At 41.9% G+C, this 23933-nt stretch overlaps 1 protein-coding gene across 2 annotated transcripts; it reads right to left on the bottom strand.

Annotated features, from left to right (window-relative positions):
* Positions 1 to 14791: 14791 nt before the first annotated feature.
* MSANTD5 (Myb/SANT DNA binding domain containing 5) lies at positions 14792 to 18686 on the bottom strand. Of its 2 annotated transcripts, none has more exons than XM_017969661.5 (4): positions 18490 to 18686; positions 16341 to 16425; positions 15530 to 15838; positions 14792 to 15188 (listed from the first exon to the last, which is right to left on the bottom strand). In XM_017969661.5, the coding sequence occupies exons 1-4, from the start codon at positions 18493 to 18495 to the stop codon at positions 14944 to 14946; spliced, it is 645 nt and encodes a 214-aa protein (XP_017825150.1). In that variant the 5' UTR covers positions 18496 to 18686; the 3' UTR covers positions 14792 to 14943. The 2 variants fall into 2 exon arrangements, with proteins under 2 accessions (XP_017825150.1, XP_035133761.1); XM_035277870.3 differs by lacking the exon at positions 18490 to 18686 and adding an exon at positions 17383 to 17505.
* Positions 18687 to 23933: the final 5247 nt, after the last annotated feature.

The following is a 23933-nucleotide window of genomic DNA, read 5'->3' as shown; positions in this document are numbered from 1 at the left end:
TAACTGAAAGCTTGTACACTTTGATCAAGATCTTTCCATGTCCTTCCCAACCCCCATTCCTGGCAACCACCAGGTTGCTCTACTCTCTGCTTCTATGAGTTGGAAATTTTTCTTCTTTTTAGATTCCATACATAAATGATACCATACAGTATTTGTCTTTCTCTGTCTGTCACATTTCACTGAGTATAATGCCCTTTAGGTTCATCTATGTTGTTGATAGGCAGGACTTTCTTTTTTAAAGTGGCTGAATAATATTCCATTGTGTGTGTATGTGCATCACATTTTCTTTTCCATTCTTCTGTCAATGGGCACTTATTCTTTCCATACTTTTGCTTCTGTGAATAGTGCTGCAACGAGCATGAGATGCAGGTATCTCTGTGAGATCCTGGATATATACCCAGAAGTGGCACTGTTGAATTATATGGCAGTTCTATTTTTAAATGTTTTTAGTAAACTTCATACTGTTTTTCAGTGAAATAAGAGCTTTTTCCATATCTTGGTACCAGGAGCTTTAGCTCAAGTCCAACTCACAGTGGGCCTGGTGGGTCCTGGAACCCATCCTCCAGTCATTTCCCAGATTCAGTTGCGTAGTTGGAATAGACACGCTTAGCAGGCCTCACATTGGTTCTCTGACCTGTAAAGTGAGGGCAATTGTAATGGGAAAGGACAAATGGAAGGCATTACAGCCACCTCTACCTAGGAAAATACTAAAACAAAAAACATACAATACTGCCTTTTCGGAGGAATTACAGAAATTAGTGCCATCATCAAAGACTTGAAGGTGATTCCCACCACATCCTTGTCCAACTCTCCTGGCCTGTGCAAAAGACAGATGATTCCTGGAGAATGACAGTGGATTCACGGAAGCTTAACCGTGGTGACTCCAGTTGCACTTGCTGTACCAGATGTGGTTTAATCGCTTGAGCAAATTAACACATATACTAGTATTTGGTATGTAACTTCATCTGGCACATGCCTTGCTCCATCCCTGTGCAGAAAGCCCACCTGAAGCAGTTTGCCTGCAGCTGGCCAGGTCAGCAATACACCCTCACTGTCCTCCCTCCAGTCAGATAAACTCTCCGGCCCCATGTCACAATTTAGTTTGCAGGGGTCTTCACGGCCTTTCTCTTCCATAAGCTATCACACTGATCCATGACACTGATGACCTGGTGACTGTGAAGTAGCGACTTCTCTGGGCTTACTGGTGAGACATTTGTGTGTCAGAGGATGGGAAATAAATCTAGCTAAAATTCAGGGACCTTTTACCTTAGTGAAATTTCTAGGGGTCAAGTGGTGTGGGGCGTGTCGAGATATCTCTTCTAAATGAAGGATAAGTTGTTGCACCTGGCCCCTCCTACAACTAAGAAAAGGCACAATGGCTAGTGGGCCTAACTGATTTTTGGAGGTGAGGTAACACATTCATTATTTGGGTGAGTTACTCCAGTCCATTTACCAAGTGACCTGAAAAGCTGCTAATTTTGAGAGGAGCCCAGAACAGGAAAAGGCTCTGCAACAGGTCCAGACTACTGTGCAAGCTGCTCCGCTATTTTGGTTATATGACCCAGAAGATCAAATGGTGCTTGAGGTGTCAGTGGCAGACAGAGATGTTGTGTGAAGTCTTTGATGGGGCCCTATGGGTGAATCTCAGCAGAGGCCCTTGCAATTTTGGAGCAAGCCCCTACCACCACCTGTGGGTAACCAGTCTTCTTTTAAGAGATATCGGTTGGCCTACTACTCCTTCTGGCAACAGGCTAAGAACGGAGTTACAGTGTTGGCTAGAATGGTTGGACTACTGTTCCACAGTGGAGGTAAGAAAGTGCCTGTCTGGAATATAATGACTCCTTAGGGAGTCTCTTTGTACTATCATGCCCCGTGATTATGTTGACAGAAAATTATAACAACCAATCCAGGCAAGACTACCAATGGTCCAGACTCTCAAGGAATAAAGGTTTGGGTCACCCTTCCAGGTAAAGAACAACAACCAGCTGAGGTGCCTGCTGAAGGCAAAGGAAACACCGAATGGGTAGTAGAAGGTAGTTATCAATACCGGCTACAACCACGTGACCAGTTACAGAAACGCGGACTGTAATTGTTATAAGTATTTCCTCCTTATTTTGTCAAGACTGTGTCTGTGTGTATATATACATATATTAAGCAAATGACTTTGTTTCCCTTCCTTTCTTATTACTTTATCATGTAACATTAGACACTGAATTTACATAACCACTAAAGTTTGTTAATTTTACATTATAGCATTAAGTCACGGGATATCAGGAAAAGAATAAACTTTATCTTCTCTTCTGGAGAAGGGATTAATGCATTGTTGGTCATATGCAGGATATCTGCATCATGATGGGCAGGACTATTTACCCTGTGTTGTCTTATTTGGAGATTAAGTATGGTTTAAGGAAATGTGTATTGGTGCCAAGTTGACAAGGGGGAGACTTGCAACAACACCTAATAAATTTTAACTTTACACCTAATTAACTTTAGGTGTCAAGTTTACTGGATTAAGGAATGCCTAGTAACCTGGTAAAGCATTATTTTTTGGTATGTTTGTGTGGGTGTTTACAGAGGAAATTAGCAAATGAGTCTGAGTGAACTAGGTGGGAAATATCCAGCCTCAATGTAGGTGGGCACCACCCGATGCTGGGGGTTTGGAGAGAACAAAAACAGAGAAAAGGTAAATATGTTTATTTATCAGCTACAGCTGAGACATTGTCATCCTCTCTTGTCCTAGGATAACTCCAGGCTCCCTGGCCTCTGGACTCCAGGACCATAAAAGCAGCCCTCAAGTTTCTCAGGCCTTTGGCCACTGACCCAAGAGTTACATCACCAGTTTCCCTGGTTCTGAGGCCTTCAGACTTGGACTGAGTCACAACTAGCACCTCAGAATCTCCAGCTTGCAGAAGGCCTGCCATAGGACTTAGTTTTCATTGTGTGAGCCAATCCCACTAATAAATACCCTCTTACATGTTTCTCTTTCTTGCTTATTGATTTTGTATCTCTGGGGAACCCTGACTAAATCAGTGTTTATCACTCATATATGGAATTTTTTTAAGTTGAACTCATAGAAGCAGAAAAAGCATTTTACAAGATCCAGCATGCATTCATGATAAAAAAAAAAAGACTCTCATTAAACTAGAAGTAGAGGGGAACTTCCTCAATTTGGTATATAATATCTACAAAAACCCATAGCTTACATCATATTTAATAATGAGAAACTCAATAATTTCTCACCAAGAACAGGAATAAAGCAAGGCTGTCCTCTCACACCACTGCTTTTCAATATTACAATGGAAGTCCTAGCTAATCCAATATGACAAGAAAAGGAAATAAAAGGTATACACATGTGAAGAAATAAAGAAAACTGTCTTTCTTCATAGATGACATGATCATCTATGTAGAAAATACAAAAGAATAAATAAAAAAATCTCCCAGAATTAATAAGCAATTATAACAAAGTTGCAGGATATACAAAAGTTAATCATTTTTCTTAGTACCAGCAATGAACAAGTGGAATGTGAAATTAAAAATATAGAAAAAATAAAATAAAATAAATATAATACAATTTACATTAGGACCCCCCAAAATAAAATTCTTAGGCATAAATCTAACAAAACATGTACAATATCTATATAAGTAAAGCAACGAACTCTAATGAAAGAAACCAAAGAACTAAATAAATGAAGAGATATATCATGTTCATGAATAAGAAGACGCAATATTGTCAAGCTGTCATTTCTTCCCAACTTAGTCTATAGATTCAATATAATCCAATTGAAATGCCAGCAAGTTATTTTGTGAATAACTTTCAAAAATGATTTCAAAATGGTTTTAAAATTTATAGGGAGAAGCAAAAGACCCAGAATAGTAACACAACGTTGAAAAGAAGAAGAAGAAGAAAAAAAAAAGACTGACACTACTTGGCTTTAAGACTTATTATAAAGCTACATTAAGACAGTATTATATTAGCCAAAAAACAGACAAATAGATTAATGGAATAGAGTTGAGAGCCCAGAAATAGATCCACACAAATATAATCAAATGATCTTTTACAAAGGAACAAAGGTAATACAAAGGAGGAAAGGTAGTCTTCAACAAATGGTGCTAGGAAACTGGCCCGGACATCCAAATGCAGAAGAAAAAAAAAAGATTTGAGACAGAGACTTGACACCTTTCACAAGAATTAACTCAAAATGGATCCCAGAACTTACAAAACATAAAACTACAAAACTCCTAGTGGATGACAAAGAAGAAAGTCTAGATATCCTGGGGTTTGGCAATGAGTTTTTTTTTTTTTTTAACAGGAACAATATTTATTGCCTGCTTTAGGGATAACTAATGCAACTACTTTTCTAGATCACCAGTTTTTAACCTTTTTGGAGTAGATTCCAACTCCAAGCAAAATTCTACAAACTTGTACATGCACTGTTTTTCAATCAGTATGACTTATTGTATTAAACTAGAAATGCGTTTTCTTTTTTTTCTTTTTTCTTTCTTTTTTTTTTTTGAGACGGAGTTTCACTCTTGTTATCCAGGCTGGAGTGCAATGGCGCGATCTCGGCTCACCGCAACCTCCGCCTCCTGGGTTCAGGCAATTCTCCTGCCTCAGCCTCCTGAGCAGCTGGGACTACAGGCACACACCACCATGCCCAGCTAATTTTTGTATTTTTAGTAGAGACGGGGTTTCACCATGTTGACCAGGATTGGTCTCGATCTCTTGACCTCGTGATCCACCCGCGAAATGTGTTTTCTTGATGTAAAGAGAATAAAAAATGTTTTCCAGAATTATTTCATTCTCATTCTCACATATGTATTTGTATATATCATTTTTCATGTATATACATTCATATATATAAATGAATACTTGCTGAAAAAAGTCCATAAACTAAAATTAGAATTTAATTCTTAAGGCTTATTTCAGGACAAAAATGGTTGTTGGCCTGTTCAAGAAGGTAGAAATTGTAAAATGACCTTGAGTATATGGAAAATGTATGACTTTGACACAAATACTTTTAAGTTAAACTTTTCATTTTAATTGCTGAACATGTATGTGATATCAATAGCTTCAGGTAAAAATCAGCTTATTTCTGGATACCTTAATTCTCCTGAGATTCTTCAAGTTGAATTAATATTTCATTATCTTTATCCTGATCATTGAGGTCAGTTTTGTCAGTGTCTGTGTTGATTGACACTATTTTTTTTTCCAGAATAAAGCATGCTTTCTTTTATTGCATGTCTCAGATATTGTGTGGTTTTTACTAATTTTTTCTTTTTGTTTTTTACCAATTGGAGGGTTGCAGCAACCTTTTGGTAAGCAAATCTATTGGTGCAATTTTTCCAATAGCATGTGCTCACTTAGTGTCTCTGTGTTACATTTTGGGAATTGTCACAGTGCTTCAAACTTTGTCACTATTATTGTATCTGTGATGGTGACCCCTGCTCAGTGATTTTTTTAATTAATTAATTACTTTTACTTTAGGTGCATACTCTATCTGGCATTTCTCCCTATGTTATCCCTCCCCATCCCCCCACCCCCCTCCTCCCCCATACCCCACTGTCTCTCCCCTACCCCCCAACTGCCCCCAGTGTGTGATACTCCTCTCCCTGAATCCACATGTTCTCGTTGTTCACCCACCTCTGAGTGAGAACATACGGTGTTTGGCTTTCTGTTCTTGTGTCAGTTTGCTGAGAATGATGGTTTCCAGATTAATCCAAGTCCCTACAAAGGACACGAACTCATCATTTTTTATGGCTGTGTAGTCTTCCATGGTGTATATGTACCACATTTTCTTTGTCCAGTCTATCATTGATGGGCATTTGGGTTGGTTCCAGGCCTTTGCTATTGTACACAGGGCTGCAGTGAACATATGTGTGCATATGTCTTTATAGTAGAACAATTTATACTTCTTTGGGTATATACCTGGTAATGGGATTGCTGGGTCAAATGAAATTTCTATTTCTAGATCCTTGAGAAATCACCACACTGTCTTCCACAATAGTTGAACTAATTTACACACCCACCAACTGAGTAAGAGTGTTCCTATTTCTCCACATCCTCTCCAGCATCTGTTGCCTCCAGTTTTTTTAATGATTGCCATTCTAACTGGCATGAGATGGTATCTCAGTGTGGTTTTGATTTGCATTTCTCTAATGACTAGTGATGATGAACATTTTTTCATGTTTGTTGGCTTCATATATGTCTTCTTTTGAAAAATGTCTGTTCATATCCTTCACCAGCTTTTGAATGGGGTTGTTTGTTTTTTTCTTGTAAATCTGTTTTAGTTCTTTGTAGATTCTTGATATTAGCCCTTTGTCAGATGGGTAGATTGCAAAAAATTTTTCCCATTCTGTTGGTTGCCAATTTTCTCTAATCATGGTTTATTTTGCTGTACAGAAGCTCTGGAGTTTAACTGAATCCCATTTGTCTATCTTGACTTTTATTGCCATTGCTTTTGGTGTTTTAGTCATGAAGTCTTTGCCTATGCCTATGTCCTGGATGGTTTTTGTTTTGCCTACTTTTCTTCTAGTGTTTTTATGTTGTTAGGTTTTATGTTTAAATCTTTGATCCATCTGGAGTTAATTTTAGTGTCAGGTGACAGGTAGGGGTCCAGTTTCTGCTTTCTGTACATTGCTAGCCAGTTTTCCCAGCACCATTTATTAAATATGGAGTCATTTCCCCATTGCTTGTTTTTGCTGGGTTTGTCAAAGATCAGATGGTTGTAGACATGTGGTGTTTCTTCTGGGATCTCTGTTCTGTTCCATTGGTCTATGTCTCTGTTTGGTACCAGCACCATGCTGTTTTGATTACTGTAGCCTTGTTTGAAGTCCGGCAGCGTGATGCCTCCGGCTTTGTTCTTTTTGCTTAGGATTCTCTTGGCTATGTGGGGTCTTTTGTGATTCCATATGAAATTTAAAGTGTTTTTTTTTTTCAGTTCTATGATGGTCATTGGTAGCTTGAGGGGGATAGCGTTGAATCTATAGATTCCTTTGGGCAATATGGCCATTTTCACGATATTGATTCTTCCTAATCATCAGCATGGAGTGTTTCTCCATCTGTTTGTGTCCTCTCTTATTTCATTGAGTAGTGGTTTGTAGTTCTCCTTGAAGAGGTCCTTACATCCTTTGTTAGTTGTATTCCTAGGTATTTTATTCTCTTTGTAGCAATTGTGAATGGGAGTTCCCTCTTGATTTGGCTCTCTGTCTGTTATTGGTGTATAGGAATGCTTGTGATTTCTGCACATTGATTTTGTATCCTGAGACTATGCTGAAGTTGCTTATCAGTTTGAGAAGATTTGGGGCTGAGATGATGGGGTCTTCTAGATATACAATCATGTTGTCTGCAAATAGAGAGTTTGACTTCCTCCTTTCCTAATTGAATGCCCATTATTTCCTTTTCTTGCCTGATTGTTCTGGCTAGAACTTCCAATACTACATTGAATAGAAGTGGTGAGAGAGGGCATCCTTGTCTAGTGTCTGATTTCAAAGGGAATTCTTCCAGCTTTTGCCCGTTCTGTATGATATTGGCTGTAGGTTTTTCATATATAGCTTTTATCATTTTATGATACATTCCGTCAATACCTAGTTTATTGAGAGTTTTTAGCAGGAAGGGCTGCTGAATTTTATCGAAGGCCTTCTCTGAATCTATCGAGATAGTCATGTGGTTTTGGTCTTTGGTTCCGTTTATGCGATGAATTACGTTTATGGATTTGCATATGTTGAACCAGCCTTGCATCCCCGGGATGAAGCCTACTTAGTTGTGATGGATAAGCTTCTTGATGTGCTGTTGCAATCTGTTTGCCAGTATTTTTTTGAAGATTTTTACATCGATGTTCATCATGGGTATTGGCCTGAAGTTTTATTTGTTAGTTGAGTCTCTGCCTGGTTTTGGTATCAGGATGATATTGGTCTCATAAAACGAGTTAGGGAGGATTCCCTTTTTTTGTATTGTTTGATAGTTTCAGAAGGAATGGAACCAGCTCCTCTTTGTACATCTGGTAGAATTCAGCTGTGAACCCATCTGGACCTGGACTTTTTTTGGTTGGTAGGCTATTGATTGCTGCCTCTACTGGTTTTTTGAACAGATCAACAAAATAGACAGGTCACTAGCCAGATTAAAAAAAGAAGAGGGAGAAGAATCAAATAGATGCAATAAAAAATGATAAAGGGGAAATCACCACTGATCCCACAGAAATACAATACTAGAACAATAGAGCCCTTGTTACTGTTCTATTCAGGGTTTCAACTTCCTCCTGGTTTAGTCTTGGGAGAGTACAAGTGTCTAGGAATTTATCCATTTCTTCCTGGTTTACTGGTTTATATGAGTAGAGCTGTTTGTAGTAATCTCTGATGGTAGTTTGTATTTCTGTGGAATCTGTGGTGATGTCCCCTTTATCATTTTTTATTGCATCTATTTGATTCTTCTCCCTCTTCTTTTTTATTAATCTGGCTAGTGGCCTATTTTGTTGATCTGTTAAAAAAAACACCTCCTGGATTTATTGATTTTTTGAAGGTTTTTTTTTGTGTGTGTCTCTATCTCCTTCAGTTCTGCTCTGATCTTAGTTATTTCTTGTCTTCTGCTAGCTTTTGAGGTTTTTTTTGATCTTGCTCCTCTAGCTCTTTCAATTTTGACAATAAGGTGTTGATTTTAGATCTTTCCTTGCTTCTTATGTGGGCATTTATTGCTGTAAATTTCCCTCTCAACACTGCTTTAAAGGTGTCCCAGAGATTCTGGTAAGTTGTGTCTTCATTCTGGTTGGTTTTGAAGAACATTTTTATTTCTGCCTTCATTTCATTGTTTATCCAGTCAACACTCAGAAGCAAGTTGTTCAGTTTCCAAGTGGTTGGGTGGGTTTGAGTGTTTGATCCTGAGTTCTAGTCTGATTGCACTGTGGTCTGATAGACTGTTTGTTATTATTTCTGTTCTTTTGTATTTGCTGAGGAGTGATTTGCTTCCAATGATGTGGTCAATTTTAGAGTAAATGCAATGTGGTGCTGAGAAAAATGTATATTCTGTGGATTTGGGGTGGAGGATTCTGTATATGTCTATTAGGTCCACTTGGTCCAGCTCTGCATTCAAGTTCTGGATATCCTTGTTAATTTTCTGTCTTGTTGATCTGTCTAATATTGACAGTGGAGTGTCGAAGTCTCCCATTATTATTGTGTGGGAGTCTAAATCTTATTTTACATAAGATTTTGTAAATCTTGCTTACATAAAGCAAGTCGTTAAAAACTTGCTTTATGTATCTGGGTGCTCCTGTATTGGGGGCATATATATTTAGGATAGTTAGCTCTTCCTGTTGGATTGATCCTTTTACCATTATGTAGTGTCCTTTGTCTCTTTTGATCTTTGTTGGTTTGAAGTCCATTTTATCAGAGACTAGGATTGCAACCCCTGCTTTTTTCTGTTCTCCATTTGCTTGGTAAATCTTCTTCCATCCCTTTATTTTTGAGTCTATGTGTGTCTCTGTATGTGAGATGGGTTTCCTGAATACAGCACACCAATGGGTTCTGACTTTGTATCCAGTTTGCCAGCCTGCATCTTTTGATTGGGGCATTTAGGCCATTTACATTCAATGTTAATATTGTTATGTGTGGATTTGATCCTGCCATTTTGTTACTGGCTGGTTTTCTTTCCCATTAGTTGGCTCATTTTCTTCACTGCATTTTTGGTCTTTGCCAGATGGTTTGCTTTTGCAGCGACTGGTACTTGTTCCTTTCTGTGCTTAGTGTTTCTTTCAGGAGCTCTTGTAGGGCAGGTCTGGTGGTGACAAAATCTCTCAATAATTGCTTGTCCATAGAGGATTTTATTTCTCCTTACTTACGAAGCTTAGTTTGGCTGGATATGAGATTCTGGGTTGAAAGTTCTTTTCTTTAAGGATGTCGAATATTGGCCCCACTCTCTTCTGGCTTATAGGGTTTCTGCCCAGAGATCTGCTGTGAGTCTGATTGGCTTCCCTCTCTGGGTGACCTAATCTTTCTCTCTGGCTGCCCTTAGCATTTTTTCCTTCATTTCAACCTTGATGAATCTGACGATTATGTGCCTTGGGGTTGCTCTTCTTGTGAAATATCTTTGTGGAGTTCTCTGTATTTCTTGAATTTGAAATTTGGACTGCCTTGCTAGGCTTGTGAAGTTCCCTGGAATGTGTTTCCCAGCTTGGATTCATTCTCCCCATACTTATTCAGGTACACCCAATCAAGCATAGGTTAGGTCTTTTCACATAATCCCATATTTCTTGGAGGCTTTGCTCATTTCTTTTCACTTGTCTTGCCTTCTCTTTTTATTTCATTGAATTGATCTTCAATCGCTGATATCCTTTCTTCTGCTTGATCGATTCTGCTATTAAAACTTGTGTTTGCTTCACATAGTTCTCCTGCTGTGTTTTTCAACTCCACCAAGTCGTTTATGTTCTTCTCTAAGCTGATTATTCTAGTTAGCATTTCGTCTAACGTTTTTTCAAGGTTTTTGGTTTCATTGCATTGAGTTAGAACATGTTCCTTTAGCTCAGAAAAGTTTGTTATTATTCACCTTCTGAAGCCTGTTTCTGTCAATTTGTCGCACTTCTCAGTCAAGTTGTGATCCTGTGTTGTTGTGGAGTTGTGATTCCTTGAAGGAGAAGAGGTGTTCTGGTTTTTGAAGGTTTCATCTTTTTTGTGCTGGTTTTTCCCCATCTTTGTGGATTTACCTGACTGTGGTGTCAGGGAGCTGCTTGATGTGGTCACTTGTCTGACTGTGAAGGCGCTACTGGGTTTCCAGGGACTCCTTCAGGTTACTAGGGAAGCTTCTTGTGTCTTTTTTGTTTATATTAGGAGATTAGGCCTGCCTCTGCCACTGACCTGTAGGCACTGCTGAGTTGTCAAGAACACCATCCTGTTGCTATGTAGGCTTCCTGTGTTTTTTATTAAAATATGTAGCCCAGTCCCACCCCTCTAGTGGTGGGTTGTGTGCTTCCTCCACTGGGCTGGATCATTTGGGGTTCATCTCAGACTGTGGCACTGGCTGCACGACCCACTAGCGTCAAAGCTTCAGCGCTCTGGGGTTTGTGTGGGAGGATAGGGACCCGCCCAGCCACACCGGCTGTCTCCCACTTTCAGCTTCCTCTCTCTCCGGTCATGGGGGGTAGGGGCCCACCCAGGTGCTCCCGCTTACAGCTCCCTGTCTCTCCGGGTCAGGGAAGGGGGCGATAGCTCAGTCTGCAGGCTCTTATTCAACTCCATGCTTGTAATTCCTGGTGCTTGACTGGCAAAGATCCCCTGTTCTGTGTATTGCTGAGGCTTTAGGGGAAGCGCTGTATCTGGGCCGGAGCACCAGAGAGGGAGCCTCTGACTCGCTGGTCAGATGCACTTTCTGGGTGAAGCAGCACCCCTCCCCGCCTTGGTCTGCCCTGAGTGGGCTTTGCTCACTGTTGGACCAGACCCACTGAAATGCACCTGATACCTTAGCTGGACCTAGGACATCTCTGGATTTCTGGGTCTCTCTCGCTGGATGTTGTGCACTGGAGTTGTGTCTAATTGGCCATCTTGGATCTTCTCCGATTGACACTATTTTATCAATGGAAGGATGTCTTCTGAATCTGTGTTTCAAAGTTTTAAGGAAATAATACGAGCAGAAGTATCCTCCTGCAATGTTTGATTTTTGTCTTCAGATTTCTGCATATAGTTTACTCTCAAAGGCTTTATTCTCTCTTCTCTATTTACAGAAGCACTTTCTATAGCTTTAGATATTTAGTTTAGTTAGGTTTTTCTGTGTCCAATTTTATCTTCAAGCATAGCAAAAAATAGCTTAACCAAAATAATTTTGTTTTGTTTTTACCAGCATTCATAATGGTGACTGTAGTCTTTTTATTCAGCTTTATTCAAGTATAATTGACAGATAAAAATGGTATTGATTTTAAAAGTTGATTTTTTATACATGTATATGTATTGTGCAATGAGCACCACAGTCAAGTCAGTTAACATATTTATTACATCACATAGTTAACCTTTGTGTGTGTGTGTGTGTGTGTGTGTGTGTGTGTAAGATGAGAGCACTTAAGATCTACCCGCTAAACACATTTCAGGTATAAAGTACAATAGTGTTAACTATAGTCACCATGCTGTATATTCCATTGCCAGAACTTATTCATCTTGAATAACTGAAACTTTACACTCATCTCGACACGCATGACCAACATCACCCCATTTCCCCATTTCTCCCTCCCTCCAGCCCCTTGCAATCACCATGCTACTCTCTTCTATGAGTTTGACTATTTTAGAGTCCACATATAAGTGAGATCATGCAGCATTTGTCTTCCTGTATCTGGATTATTTCACTTGGCTTATTTACTTTATGAAACTCGTATTATCCTGGTATCAGACACAGTACAAAAAAAAAAAAAAAACTGCCAGACACCATCCTTCTTGAATACTGATGGAGAAATCATTCATAAAACATTACTAAATATGTCAGTCATATATGAAAAAATTATGTGATGAACAATTGATGTACTCCAGAGATACGAGGCTGGTTCAATGTTTAAAAAAATCGATCAAAGAGCAAAGTAAGAAGAATGAATTTACAGGATTTAATAACTTATACAGCTATAGTAAGCAAGAGTGTGTGATATTAGCGGAGTGTAGACCAGTGGAACAAGATAGAGAACCCATGACCAGAACCACACAAATATGCTCACATGATTTGTTACAGAAATGCAAAAGAAATTCAATGGAGAAAAGATAGCCTCTTCAGAAAATGGTACTGGAGCAACTGGGCATTCACAGGCACATACACACAAAATGAACCTTAACCTAAACTTCACAAACCTTCACAAACAATTTAACTCAAATGTACCAGGGACTTAAATGCAAAATGTAAAACTATAAAACTTTTAGAAAAATATAGGGAAAGGTCATCAGGATCTATGACTAACCAAAAGGTTCTTAGGTTTGACACCCAAAGCACTACCCATTAAAATTTTGCTAAGTTGTACCTCACAAAGTCTTTTCTCCCTGTAGGCCCGTAAGAAGAGGATGAAAAGGCAAGCTACAAACAGGGAGAAAATACTTGCAAAACCAATATCCCATAAAACTAATATTTAGAACATATAAAGAACTCCCAAACAGTAAAAGTAAAAACAAAAATCCAATTAGAAAATGGGCAAAACCAGGGAAAGCCATGTCACTGCAGAGAATATGCAGTTGGAAAATAAACATACATATTCCATATCAGCCATTAGGGAGCTGCAAATGGAAGCCATAGTTAGATATGAGTGCTTTGCGATGCTATACAGATGGGCACTGGACAGAGGCCAGTCCCATCGTTCTAAGTTCTGCTCAGGCCCCCTGTGCTGGGCACTCTGAAGGCCATTCTATTCGCCTTTTCACTAATCGTGACAAAACAAAATGCTGGTGAAGATGTGGAGAAACTGTTTCACTCATACATTGCTGGTAGGGATGTAGAATGACACAGCCATCTGGTAAACAGTTTGGCAGTTTGAAAAAAAAAAATTTAGGCTGGGCTTGGTGGCTCATGCCAGTAATCCCAGCACTTTGGGAGGCAGAGGCAGGTGAATCACCCGAGGTCAAGAGTTTGAGACTAGCCTGGCCAATATGGTGAAACCGTGTCTCCACTAAAAATACAAAAATTAGCTAAGTGCAGGGGTGGGCTCCTGGCAATCCAGCTACTAGGGAGGCTGAGGCAGGTGAGTCGCTTCAACCCTGGAGGCAGTGGTTGTAGTGAGCTGAAATCTCATCACTGTCCTCTAGCCTGGGTGACAGAGTGAGACTCCAGCTCAAAAAAAAAAAAAAAAAAAAAATTAAACATGCAGTTATTATATACCCAGAAATTCTAACCCCTGAATGTTTATCCCAAAGGAAGTCTTGTGCTTACACAAAAACCTGTTTCTGGAGGTTTGTAGTAGTTTTATTCACAATAGCCAAAAATGGAAACAGCCCAGATGTCATTTCAATAAGCGAATGGTTCAACAAATTCCGGTACATCCACACAGTGAAACATTACTCGGCAAGAAAAAGGAATGAACGTTTGATCCATGTAACAACCTGGAGGAATCTCTAATGAGTAACTGAAAAAACCTAATACCAAAAGGCTAAATACTGTACAATTCCATTTATATAACATTGTTGAAACAACAAATTTATTAAGAGGAACAGCATTTCAGTGGTTGTCAGAAATTAAGGAGGAGCTGAGGGCAGAAGGGACGTGTATGTCCCTCATAAAAAGGGCAGTGAGAGTTTACTCTGGTGACTCTCTTGACTGTATCAATTTCAATATCCTGGTTATGTTGTGCTTTCTGAGCTGTTACCACTGGGGGGACCTGGACATGGGGCTTAAAGGATCTCTCTGGAGTCCCTCTGTACTATTTGTTACAAATGCACATAAAACTATAATTATCTCAAATAATACATTTCCTTAGAAAAGAAGACCACCAAGAAATGTGGAAAAATGAGCTTAACCCACGGTGATTATGCCACGTATGTGTTTTTATCCTAAAACTATCTCCTGAAGTAAGAAATATCAGCTTGAATTCAATTTTAATAGGAGGATCTGGAGGTTCAGAAACGTGAAATAAAAATTCTATGATCACACAGCCAGGCAATGAAGGCAGGATTAAGCAGTTATCTCTGGGGTAAACATTGCCCCTTATTGCAAAGGAGCCTCCATGCAGGAAGCATGATGCAGGAAAGAGAGAACAGGTCCCAAGTCACCAGTGAGGCTGAGCTCCCTCCCCGTCCTGTGGCCCTTCTACAATTGGGGGTTCAACCCAAGCCATAAGCACAAGGCCAAAAGGGATGAGGTCATGGTCATTCATTTATTTCACATTTATTCTCATTACACCAGGAGAGAAGAGGAAGGAGTCATGCACCAACACACACATATTGTGCTATTTTTCAGTCTTTCCGATGGAATCAGGATCCAGATTCTAATTGTCTTCAAGATCTGGATCAGTCAGTAGAGATGGCCCACTGTGGTGAGGGACCCGGGGCTGCTGAGGGAAAAGCAGGATACACATGTGGAACTGACCATGACAGGTTCATGTTCCAGGACTCCCATCCAGGTACCTGAAGATTTTCTCCATAGATCACAGGTGTTGGGTCCCAGATCAGGTCCTGTAAGACTACAGGAACGCCATAGGCCTGGGGCTGGTGCTCGCAACGTACAAAGTCAGCCACATCTGCACAGGGAGGACCTGAGAGAGAGAAGGCACATGGAGGGCTAATGAGGACATCACCCATCCTGTCCTTGAATCCTTGCTTTTGATCTCACCCAGCCCTGGAGCCATGTCCATTCCAAACAAGTCCATGAACAAAGTCCTCAGGATTATTACTTTGGGGAAGAACAAAAAGGAAAAATAGAGGCAGGCAACCCATCAGAGCAGCAAGGCCCCTGTGCTGTGTGCCAAGGGACTCTGGGTAGGGCCCTGTGCCTTCTTTCTCTGCCCTACTTAGGGCACACGGATGGTAGGGTGGGGTGGGGGAAGCCAATGCCGCTCACTAAAGGAACATGGAGGCAAATACAGAAGACACAAACCTGAGAAGACGCCGATCTTCCATCCCAGAATCCTATGCAGGGCCTTTCCATAAGGACATGGCAAGGGTTGGCACCTTGGCTTCTGGTTGGCCTCATGAATAGTGAAGTATAAGTCCTGCAAGCTTATCAGCATCTGGAGACATTCTTGCCAGCTCTTCTTCATACCCCTCTGCTTGAGACGCTGGGCAAATATTTTTGATACTATGTGATACTTCTTCTTCTTCACCCTGAATACTTCACACCCAAGAAATTCCCATTCTTCCAGGAAACTCTGGATTTCCTGGTTACTCCATGGTTTAATTAACTGAACTGGAAGGACAGAGGAATATGAATGTACTTTGGCACAACTCACTTGTACATTTACTGGATCCTGCCTCCATAGAGACAGGTCCAAACTTCATTCAGTTATGGGAGATAATAGAACCTTAAATGAGAAGTGAGAGATTCAGCATCTGGCTGAGTCCTGATGCCTGAGACATCTGGTCACTGGGACAGGCAAGGAAGCATCTGAGAGCCTGGGTCTTGATCAAGTTCCTTAAAATATGTTTCAGAGGATATTGACAGGGTATGATGGCACATTTGCTGCCTATGAGCTTCTCTGATGTGGGACTCACATCCCACCCGTGGTGGGGCCTTTTATGCTCACCTGGGCTGTGGGCAGGGGCAAGGAGCTCCCGGGATGCTAAGGGCAGCCCTGGAATCTCCTGAGATGCCCTCCTCTTGGGGCTGGGATGAGTACATCAGACTTGAGAAGATGGAGGTGGGCTGGAAATTTTTCTCTGCTACAAATAAGACTCTGAGGACACTGTACCTGAGGGCTTTTCTGGTTCCTGGGCTGCTTTTTCCTGCTTCGTTTTCTGGATGTTTTTGGTAGTTTCAGTCTGAAGTGTCACTTTCTAATTTAAAAAAAATAAATATTTATGTTAGAATTTCTTTTCTTTTTCTTTCATTTATTTATTTATTTATTTATTTAGAGACAGAATTTCACTCTGTAGTTAGGCTGGAGGGCAGTGGCATAATCTCAGCTCACTGCAACTTCCACTTCCTGCATTCAAGTGATTCTCCTGCTTCAGCCTTCTGAGTAGCTGTGATTACAGGCATGCACTATCATGCCTGCTAATTTTTTGTGTATTTTTAGTAGAGACAGTGTTTCACCATGTTGGTTAGGCTGGTCTCGAACCCCTGACCTCAAGTGACCTGCCTACCTTGGCCTCCCAAAGTACTGGGATTACAGGTGTGAGCCACTGTACCCAGCCCCCCTTACATTTAAAAAGTAAACTGTCAGGCTGGGTGGGGTGGCTGGAGCCTGTAATCCCAGCACTTTGGGAGGACGAGATGGGTGGATCATGAAGTCAGGAGTTCATGGTGAAACCCCGTCTCTACTAAAAACTACAAAAATTAGCTGGGCATCGTGGCTTGTGCCTGTAATCCCAACTACCTGGTAGGCTTAGGTAGGAGAATATCTTGAACCGGGACCAGGGAGGCAGAGATTGCAGTGAGTTGAGATTGCACCACTGCACTCCAGCCTGGGCTACAGACCAAGACTCCATCTCAAAAAAAAAAAAAAAAGTCCCTCTAGTCCAAGGGGCTTTAAAGAGAGTACTAGGCGGGTAGTTCCTCAGCAGTGGGGTCAAATTATTCAGACTGAAGTTTCTTCCCATCCCAACTAAAAAGATTCAAAATGATCCCCCAAAGCATAATCTAATTCCAAGTTATTTAACTGCATGACAAAGAAAATCCAACATTAGTTAAAGGAGGATGAAGTATCTGGCACCTAATCATGTAATATGCACAGTGCTGGCCTCCTGCATAAAATGACCTGGTGCACGACAAAACAGAGAAACCCGATTTACCACTGGTAGAAAATCCATCTGTAGACCCAGAAATGACACTGATGGTGGAATCAGTGGAGCAAGACTTCAAAACAGCCACGTAAGACAAGATCAGAAAATACAGGATCTAAACGGAACTTCTGAAGGTGAACTCTCAAAGCAGATATACAGCCCCATTAAAATCAGGAACTTGCCGGGCGCAGTGGCTCACGCCTATAATCCTAGCACTTTGGGAGGCCGAGGTGGGCGGATCACGAGGTCAAGAGATCAAGACCATCCTGGCCATGGTGAAACCCTGTCTCTACTAAAAATGCAAAAATTAGCCAGGCGTGGTGGCACGCCCCTGTGGTCCCAGCTACTTGGGAGGCTGAGGCGGAAGAATCACTTGAACCCAGGCAGAGGTTGCAGTGAGCCATGATTGTGCCACTGCACTCCAACTTGGCAACAGAGTAAGACTCCGTCTCAAAAAAAAAAAAAAAAAAAAATCAGGAACTTGTGAATAGATAAACTATAAAGAGGCAGCTAGAGCAGCTTTCGAAGGTCGTGGGCTCAGGGTCAAAGTGCTGCTTTTTCCTGGCTCTGAAAGTTACACCAATGGGTCCCTTGTTCAAGGGAGTTAGCCATGTTGGGGGTTCGTTTCCTTCACCGTAAAGTGAACATAGTAGTAACACTTTCCATCAGACTTACCATGAGTATTAAATAAGTTAATATTTATAGGCTGGGCACGGTGGCTCATGCCTATAATCCCAGAACTTTGGAAGGCCGAGGTAGGCAGAATGCCTGAGCTCAGGAGTTCGAGACCAGACTGGGCAACACGGTGAAACCCCGTCTCTACTAAAAATACAAAAAAAATGTAGCCGGGCGTCGCAGTGTGCGCCTGTAGTCCCAGCTACTAGAGAGGCTGGGGCAGGAGAATTGCAAGAACCAGGAAGCTGGAGGTTTCAGTGAGCCGAGTCTGCACCACTGCACTCCAGCCTGGGTGACAGAGCCAGACTCTGTCTCAAAACCAAAAATTTTTTGTAAAGAAAAGCACACATGTCAATGACTGCAAAAATTCTTGTGAGATGAAATGAAAGGCGACCCCATCAATCCTCCCATGAAACAGGAAGCGGGCTGCCTTCAACTTACTTCCATTTTTATTCCTGGGTTTTCTCCTGGGAGTCTTCTCACTGCGCCTGCAGGGCCTGTTCCTGGGTTGGCGGAACACTGGCACTTACTCTGTCCCAGTGGAGCCTAGGAGAGTCAGGAGGAACCTGAGTGTGGAAATGTGTTTATTTCTCTCAGCTTCTGGAGGTCTCTGAAGCCAAAAATGCAGATCTGGTCATGTTTAAATACCTTAAATGGGATCGAGTTAGACCCGCCCAACCCGAGACTTTGGATTAACTAAAGATAAACTAATTTCGTACTTTCATCACAATGGCAAAATCCCTTCATCCAGACTAGAATTTTATTAAACAACTGCAACAGGGAAATTGGAAATCAACTGGCAGGAGTTCTAAGGGTCTCTGAGACCCACATCTCCAAACGCAAAGGGATGGGTTGTTACATTCCTATAGATAAATCACCCCTTCCCCCTGAGTTGGCACTGAATGTTCAGCGATGTCCTTAGGGTTTGACCTTTGAGGATTAATTGTGATGTGAGGATTAGGGGAAGAGGCTAGGCTTCAGTTGGTTGAGGGTGAATGGGTGGTCATGAATGGCAGTTATGGATGTGGAACCCTCTATGAGAAACTTAGATTAAAAAGAAGAGTTTAGGGTGGGGAAAAGAGAGGTGAACAGAGCTTTCTCTTTACAAGAGGACAGACTTGAGATTTGCATATACAGAAGTGAGGAGGCAGAGTGGGAGATTAGAGAGTAGTAACTAGTTTGGGCAAGTAAGTGATGGTGGGAACCGAGGAGGGTGCTGAGTACCCAGCATGTGAGGAAAACAACTCCTAGCTTGTTTTTTGGCTTCAGAATCTCAGATGCAGTCCAGGATTAGGGATGCCCCTCAGAATGAATCTTAACTCTTGGGATTTATGCCACTCTACACTATACAATCTTAAGATTCATGGCTTTTAGCTCATGAGAAGTGTCTGGGAAGACAGGAAGGGGGCTTCACAGTGAATGGTACTTTATTTTTTATTTTTAGAAACAGGGTCTTGCTCTGCTGCCCAGGCTGGGGTACAGCGACATGATCATAGTTTACTCCAGCCTTGAACTCCTGGGCTCAAGTGATCCTACTGCTTTAGCCTCTCAAGTAGCTAGGATTACAACAGGTGCTTGTACCACCATGCTTGGCTTCTTTTTTTTTTTTTTTTTTTTTTTGGTAGGGACAGGATCTTGACTGGGTGATAAAATGCTGTACCATTAGTGGAAAAAAAAAAAAGAGAGAGAGAGAGAGACAAGGTCTTACTACATTGCCCAGGCTAGTTGTGAACTCTTCGTTTCAAGCAATTCTCCTGCCGTGGCCTCCCAAAGTGCTGAGACTGCAGGTGTGAGCCACCATGCTGGGCCTACTGGCACCTTGTCAAGTCAGAACAAACTGCATGTGTATTGGCTTAAAACTAATCCTTGCTTCTTTCCATGTCATCTAAAAATATCACATTCTTTTCACTTCCACAGACAGATTTCAGGCTTCCATTTCCTGATGCCCATGTGCCCAGGGAACTGTTCTCTGTGCTTCCCACCTTGGGCCTGGCCAATACACCCCCAGTCTGCCTCAGGGACATCTGAGACAAAAATCTGACCAAGTGATTCTTTTTCTCCCCCAAATGCTAATGAACACTGTCTTCTTTCCCAGGCTCGAGCCCTTTGTCTTGCTGCAAGAAAACAGAAACTTTAGGCACCTCAGTGCTACATCTAGCAGGAGCCTCCACTCAGCGTATTCACCCACATCATCACCTCCAGTTCAACTCATCTCCAGGGTTTCTCCCTTGGTGTAAATGGCAACTGCATCCAGGCTGTTTCAAAAGCAGAAATGCAGAAATAATGCCTGAATTCTTCATCTTCTCAATGACAGCTTCTTCTCAAACAGAAATGATGATTGATACCCTATTTTCTCTTTTTTTTTTGAGTCGGAGTCTTGCTCTTGTTGCCCAGGCTGGAGTACAATGGTGCAATCTCAGCTCATTGCAAACTCTGCCTCCTGGGTTCATGTGATTCTCCTGCCTCAGCCTCCCAGGTAGCTGGGATTACAGGCACCTACCACCACGCCCAGCTAATTTTTTGTATTTTCAGTAGAGACGGGGTTTCACTATGTTGGTCAGGCTAGTTTCGAACTCCTAATCTCATGTGATCCACTTGCCTGGGCCTCCCAAAGTGCTTGGATTATGGGCACAAGCCACTGCGCCCGAGCTGTTTCTTTTTTTTTTTTTTTGGTGGAGTCTTGCTTTGTTGCCCAGGCTGGAGTGCAGTGGTGTGATCTCAGCTCACTGCAACGTCTGCCTCCTGGGTTCAAGCAATTCTCTTGCCTCAGCTTCCCTAGCAGCTGAGATTACAGGCGTGTACCACCACACCCAGTTTATTTTTGTATTCCTAGTAGAGATGGGATTTCACCTTGTTGGCCAGACTGGTGTTGAACTCCTGGCCTCAGGTGATCCACCCGCCTCAGCCTCCCAAAATGCTGAAATTACAGGCGTGAGCCACTGCACCCAGCCTGATACCCTATTTTCTAAATATGTAGCATTAAGTGACTTTTTATTCATGCTGAAATTAAAATAGTGCAGGCATCATGTAGTTCCATGGACAACAGCTGTTGCATTCTAACGGGGACCCTGCTTATCTTGTCCTCAGTATGCACCCAAGCCTGTTTCTGTGACTTTTCAGGGAAAAGACACTCTTCATTCCATGGCCATGGGGCAGCTTCAGATCCAGTTGATTTTCTCTGTTTGTCTGGGGTCCAGCCTTATCCAATTTTCTGAACACACTGGGCACTGTGTGGCCTCAGGGCCTTTGCTGCTTCTGCTCATTGCCCTGCTCCTATCACCAGTACCAAACAAGCCCACTCCTCCCATAGGCCCCAGTCACCCTGGGCATGGGGGCCTTCTCCAACCCTGGCACTCCTCACAGGTGTTACCTTGTCATCCTGTCCTCAACTTTGACACAGTACATTTCAACAGAACTCCCTGGTCAAGTCTAGCTCTCCCACTGGCCTATGCATTCAGTGAAAGTGTGGCTCTTGTTTCCAGGTGAATCCAGCCATAGGCCCGCTTTCCAGTCCTGACTCTACAATGGAATCAGCTGGAAAACTTTCTCAAAGGCCAATTCCAATCATTCAAATTTAATTATTCTGGTCTGGTCATTGTGTTGTGAAAAGTTCCCTGGTGATTCTAACACTAGTCTGGTTTGAGATCCTTGCCTTAGAGGAGTATTATGGGCTTTGCTATGAACTACACTGAGTCCAGGGGCACCTTGGTCCAGCACCACCTCACTGGGCCCCTGGGAGGTGGGAGATATTAGATTAGATTAGATGATTAGATTAGATTAGATTAGATTAGATTAGATTAGATTAGATTAGATCTGCCCAGGCTGCAGGCTGGCACTCCCAAGAGAGGGTGTGACCATCCTGAGAGTCCCTTCTCAGAGATTCCAGTGTGACCATCCAGGTTGATCCTGAGCACCAGGAGTTCAGAGGGTCCCAGGTGGTTCTGATGCACAATCTGGGCTGAGAAGCTGAGCCTGAAGAGGCTCCAAAGCCCAGGGACCTTTTTATTTCTGACAACAGACGGAAGTGCCACATAATCTCTGGGGCCTAGGGCAGAAGATTGGGACCTGATTTAGGAAAGACTTCTTGAGCTTTGAGATTAGAGAGAAGGGTGTGAATTTAAAAGAAATGACTTTCACACATTTTCAGGGCTGCTTGTCTTTTCAAGGGTGAGGAAACATGGGTGTTCAGTTTTAAACATTTGGGAAAATCATCTAATTTAGGGGATACTGTTTCAATGTTTGAGTGTAAAAAATTAATATATGATTAATTTTGTCTGGATTTTTGGAAACTGGAAGGGCAACAGTGTAGAATACTGGGGGAAAGTGACTGAAGGTAATGGAAGTGTGAGGTAATGGGGTGTGTGAGGAAGAAGGTCTGCACAGGTCAGAGACCGGACAGGCTTCCCTGGATTAATTTAAATATATATATGTTTTTTGTTTGTTTGTTTCTTTTTTTTTAACCAAAAACTCCTGAGACTATTCCAAGTAAAAAAAAAACTTTATTGTTTTTTTTTTGAGACAGAGTTTTGCTCTTGTTGCCCAGGCTGGAGTGCAATGGTGCAACCTCAGCTCACTGCAACCTCCGCCTCCCAGGTTCAAGAGATTCTTCCTGCCTCAGCCTTCCAAGTATCTGGGATTACAGGCATGCACCACCACACCTGGCTGATTTTGTATTTTTAGTAAAGACGGGGTTTCTCCATGTTGGTCAGGCTGGTCTTGAACTCCCGACCTCAGGTGATCCTCCCACCTCAGCCTCCCAAAGTGCTGGGATTATAGGCATGAGCCAGCATGCCTGGCCCATATATATTTTTTTAATTAGCCAGGAGTGGTGGCATGTGCCAGTAATCCCAGCTACTTGGGAGGCTGAGGCAGGAGAATCAATTGAACCTAGGAGGTGGAAGTTGTAGTGAGCCAAGATCACGCCATTGCACTCTAGCCTGGGCGACAAGAGCAAAACTCCATCTCAAAAAAGGAAAAAAAATATGTATATATTAAAATATATGAGTATATATCTATATAGTATTATTTATACATTATATATTTATAAATATATATTTATATATTACATATTTATAAATATATGTTTATTATTTTAAAAATTTTTAGGCCGGGTGCGGTGGCTCAAGCCTGTAATCCCAGCACTTTTGGAGGCCGAGGCGGGTGGATCACGAGGTCAAGGGATCGAGACCATCCTGGTCAACATGGTGAAACCCCGTCTCTACTAAAAATACAAAACAATGAGCTGGGTGTGGTGGCGCGTGCCTGTAATCCCAGCTACTCAGGAGGCTGAGGCAGGAGAATTGCCTGAACCCAGGAGGCGAAGGTTGTGGTGAGCCAAGATTGTGCCATTACACTCCAGCCTGGGTAACAAGAGCAAAACTCCGTCTCAAAAAAAAAAAAATTTAATAATAAAAATTGCAAAGAACTTCCCCAGCTTAGTTAAAAAGAAATGGAACAGGGTGAGCCAATGGTAGTTTCTGATATTCCAAGGAAGTATTTTATTTGCAAATCAAAATGGAGTCTTCTCAGGTTCCCTAGTGACAAAGGGAAATCGATCTAAGGGAGACTAAGTGTTATGCAGTGGCATGATCTCAGCTCACTGCTCACTGCAATCTCCACCTCCCAGGTTCAAGCAATTCTCCTGTCTCAGCCTCCAGAGTAGCTGATATTGCTACTCAGGAGGCGGAGTAGCACATGACCACTAATCTTTGTACTTTTAGTAGAAGCAGGGCTTCAACGTGTTGGCCAGGTTGATATCAAACTCCTGACCTCGTGATCTGCCCACCTCGGCCTCCCAAAGTGCTGGAATTACAGGCATAAGCCACTGCGCCCAGCCCATGTCAATTTTCTTTATTTTTTATTTTTAAGATGGAGTTTCACTTTTG

The sequence above is a fragment of the Callithrix jacchus genome, chromosome 2 (assembly GCF_049354715.1).
Source record: "Callithrix jacchus isolate 240 chromosome 2, calJac240_pri, whole genome shotgun sequence".
NCBI classification, from domain to species: domain Eukaryota; kingdom Metazoa; phylum Chordata; class Mammalia; order Primates; family Cebidae; genus Callithrix; species Callithrix jacchus.
This window is presented reverse-complemented; position numbering and strand designations above follow the sequence as displayed.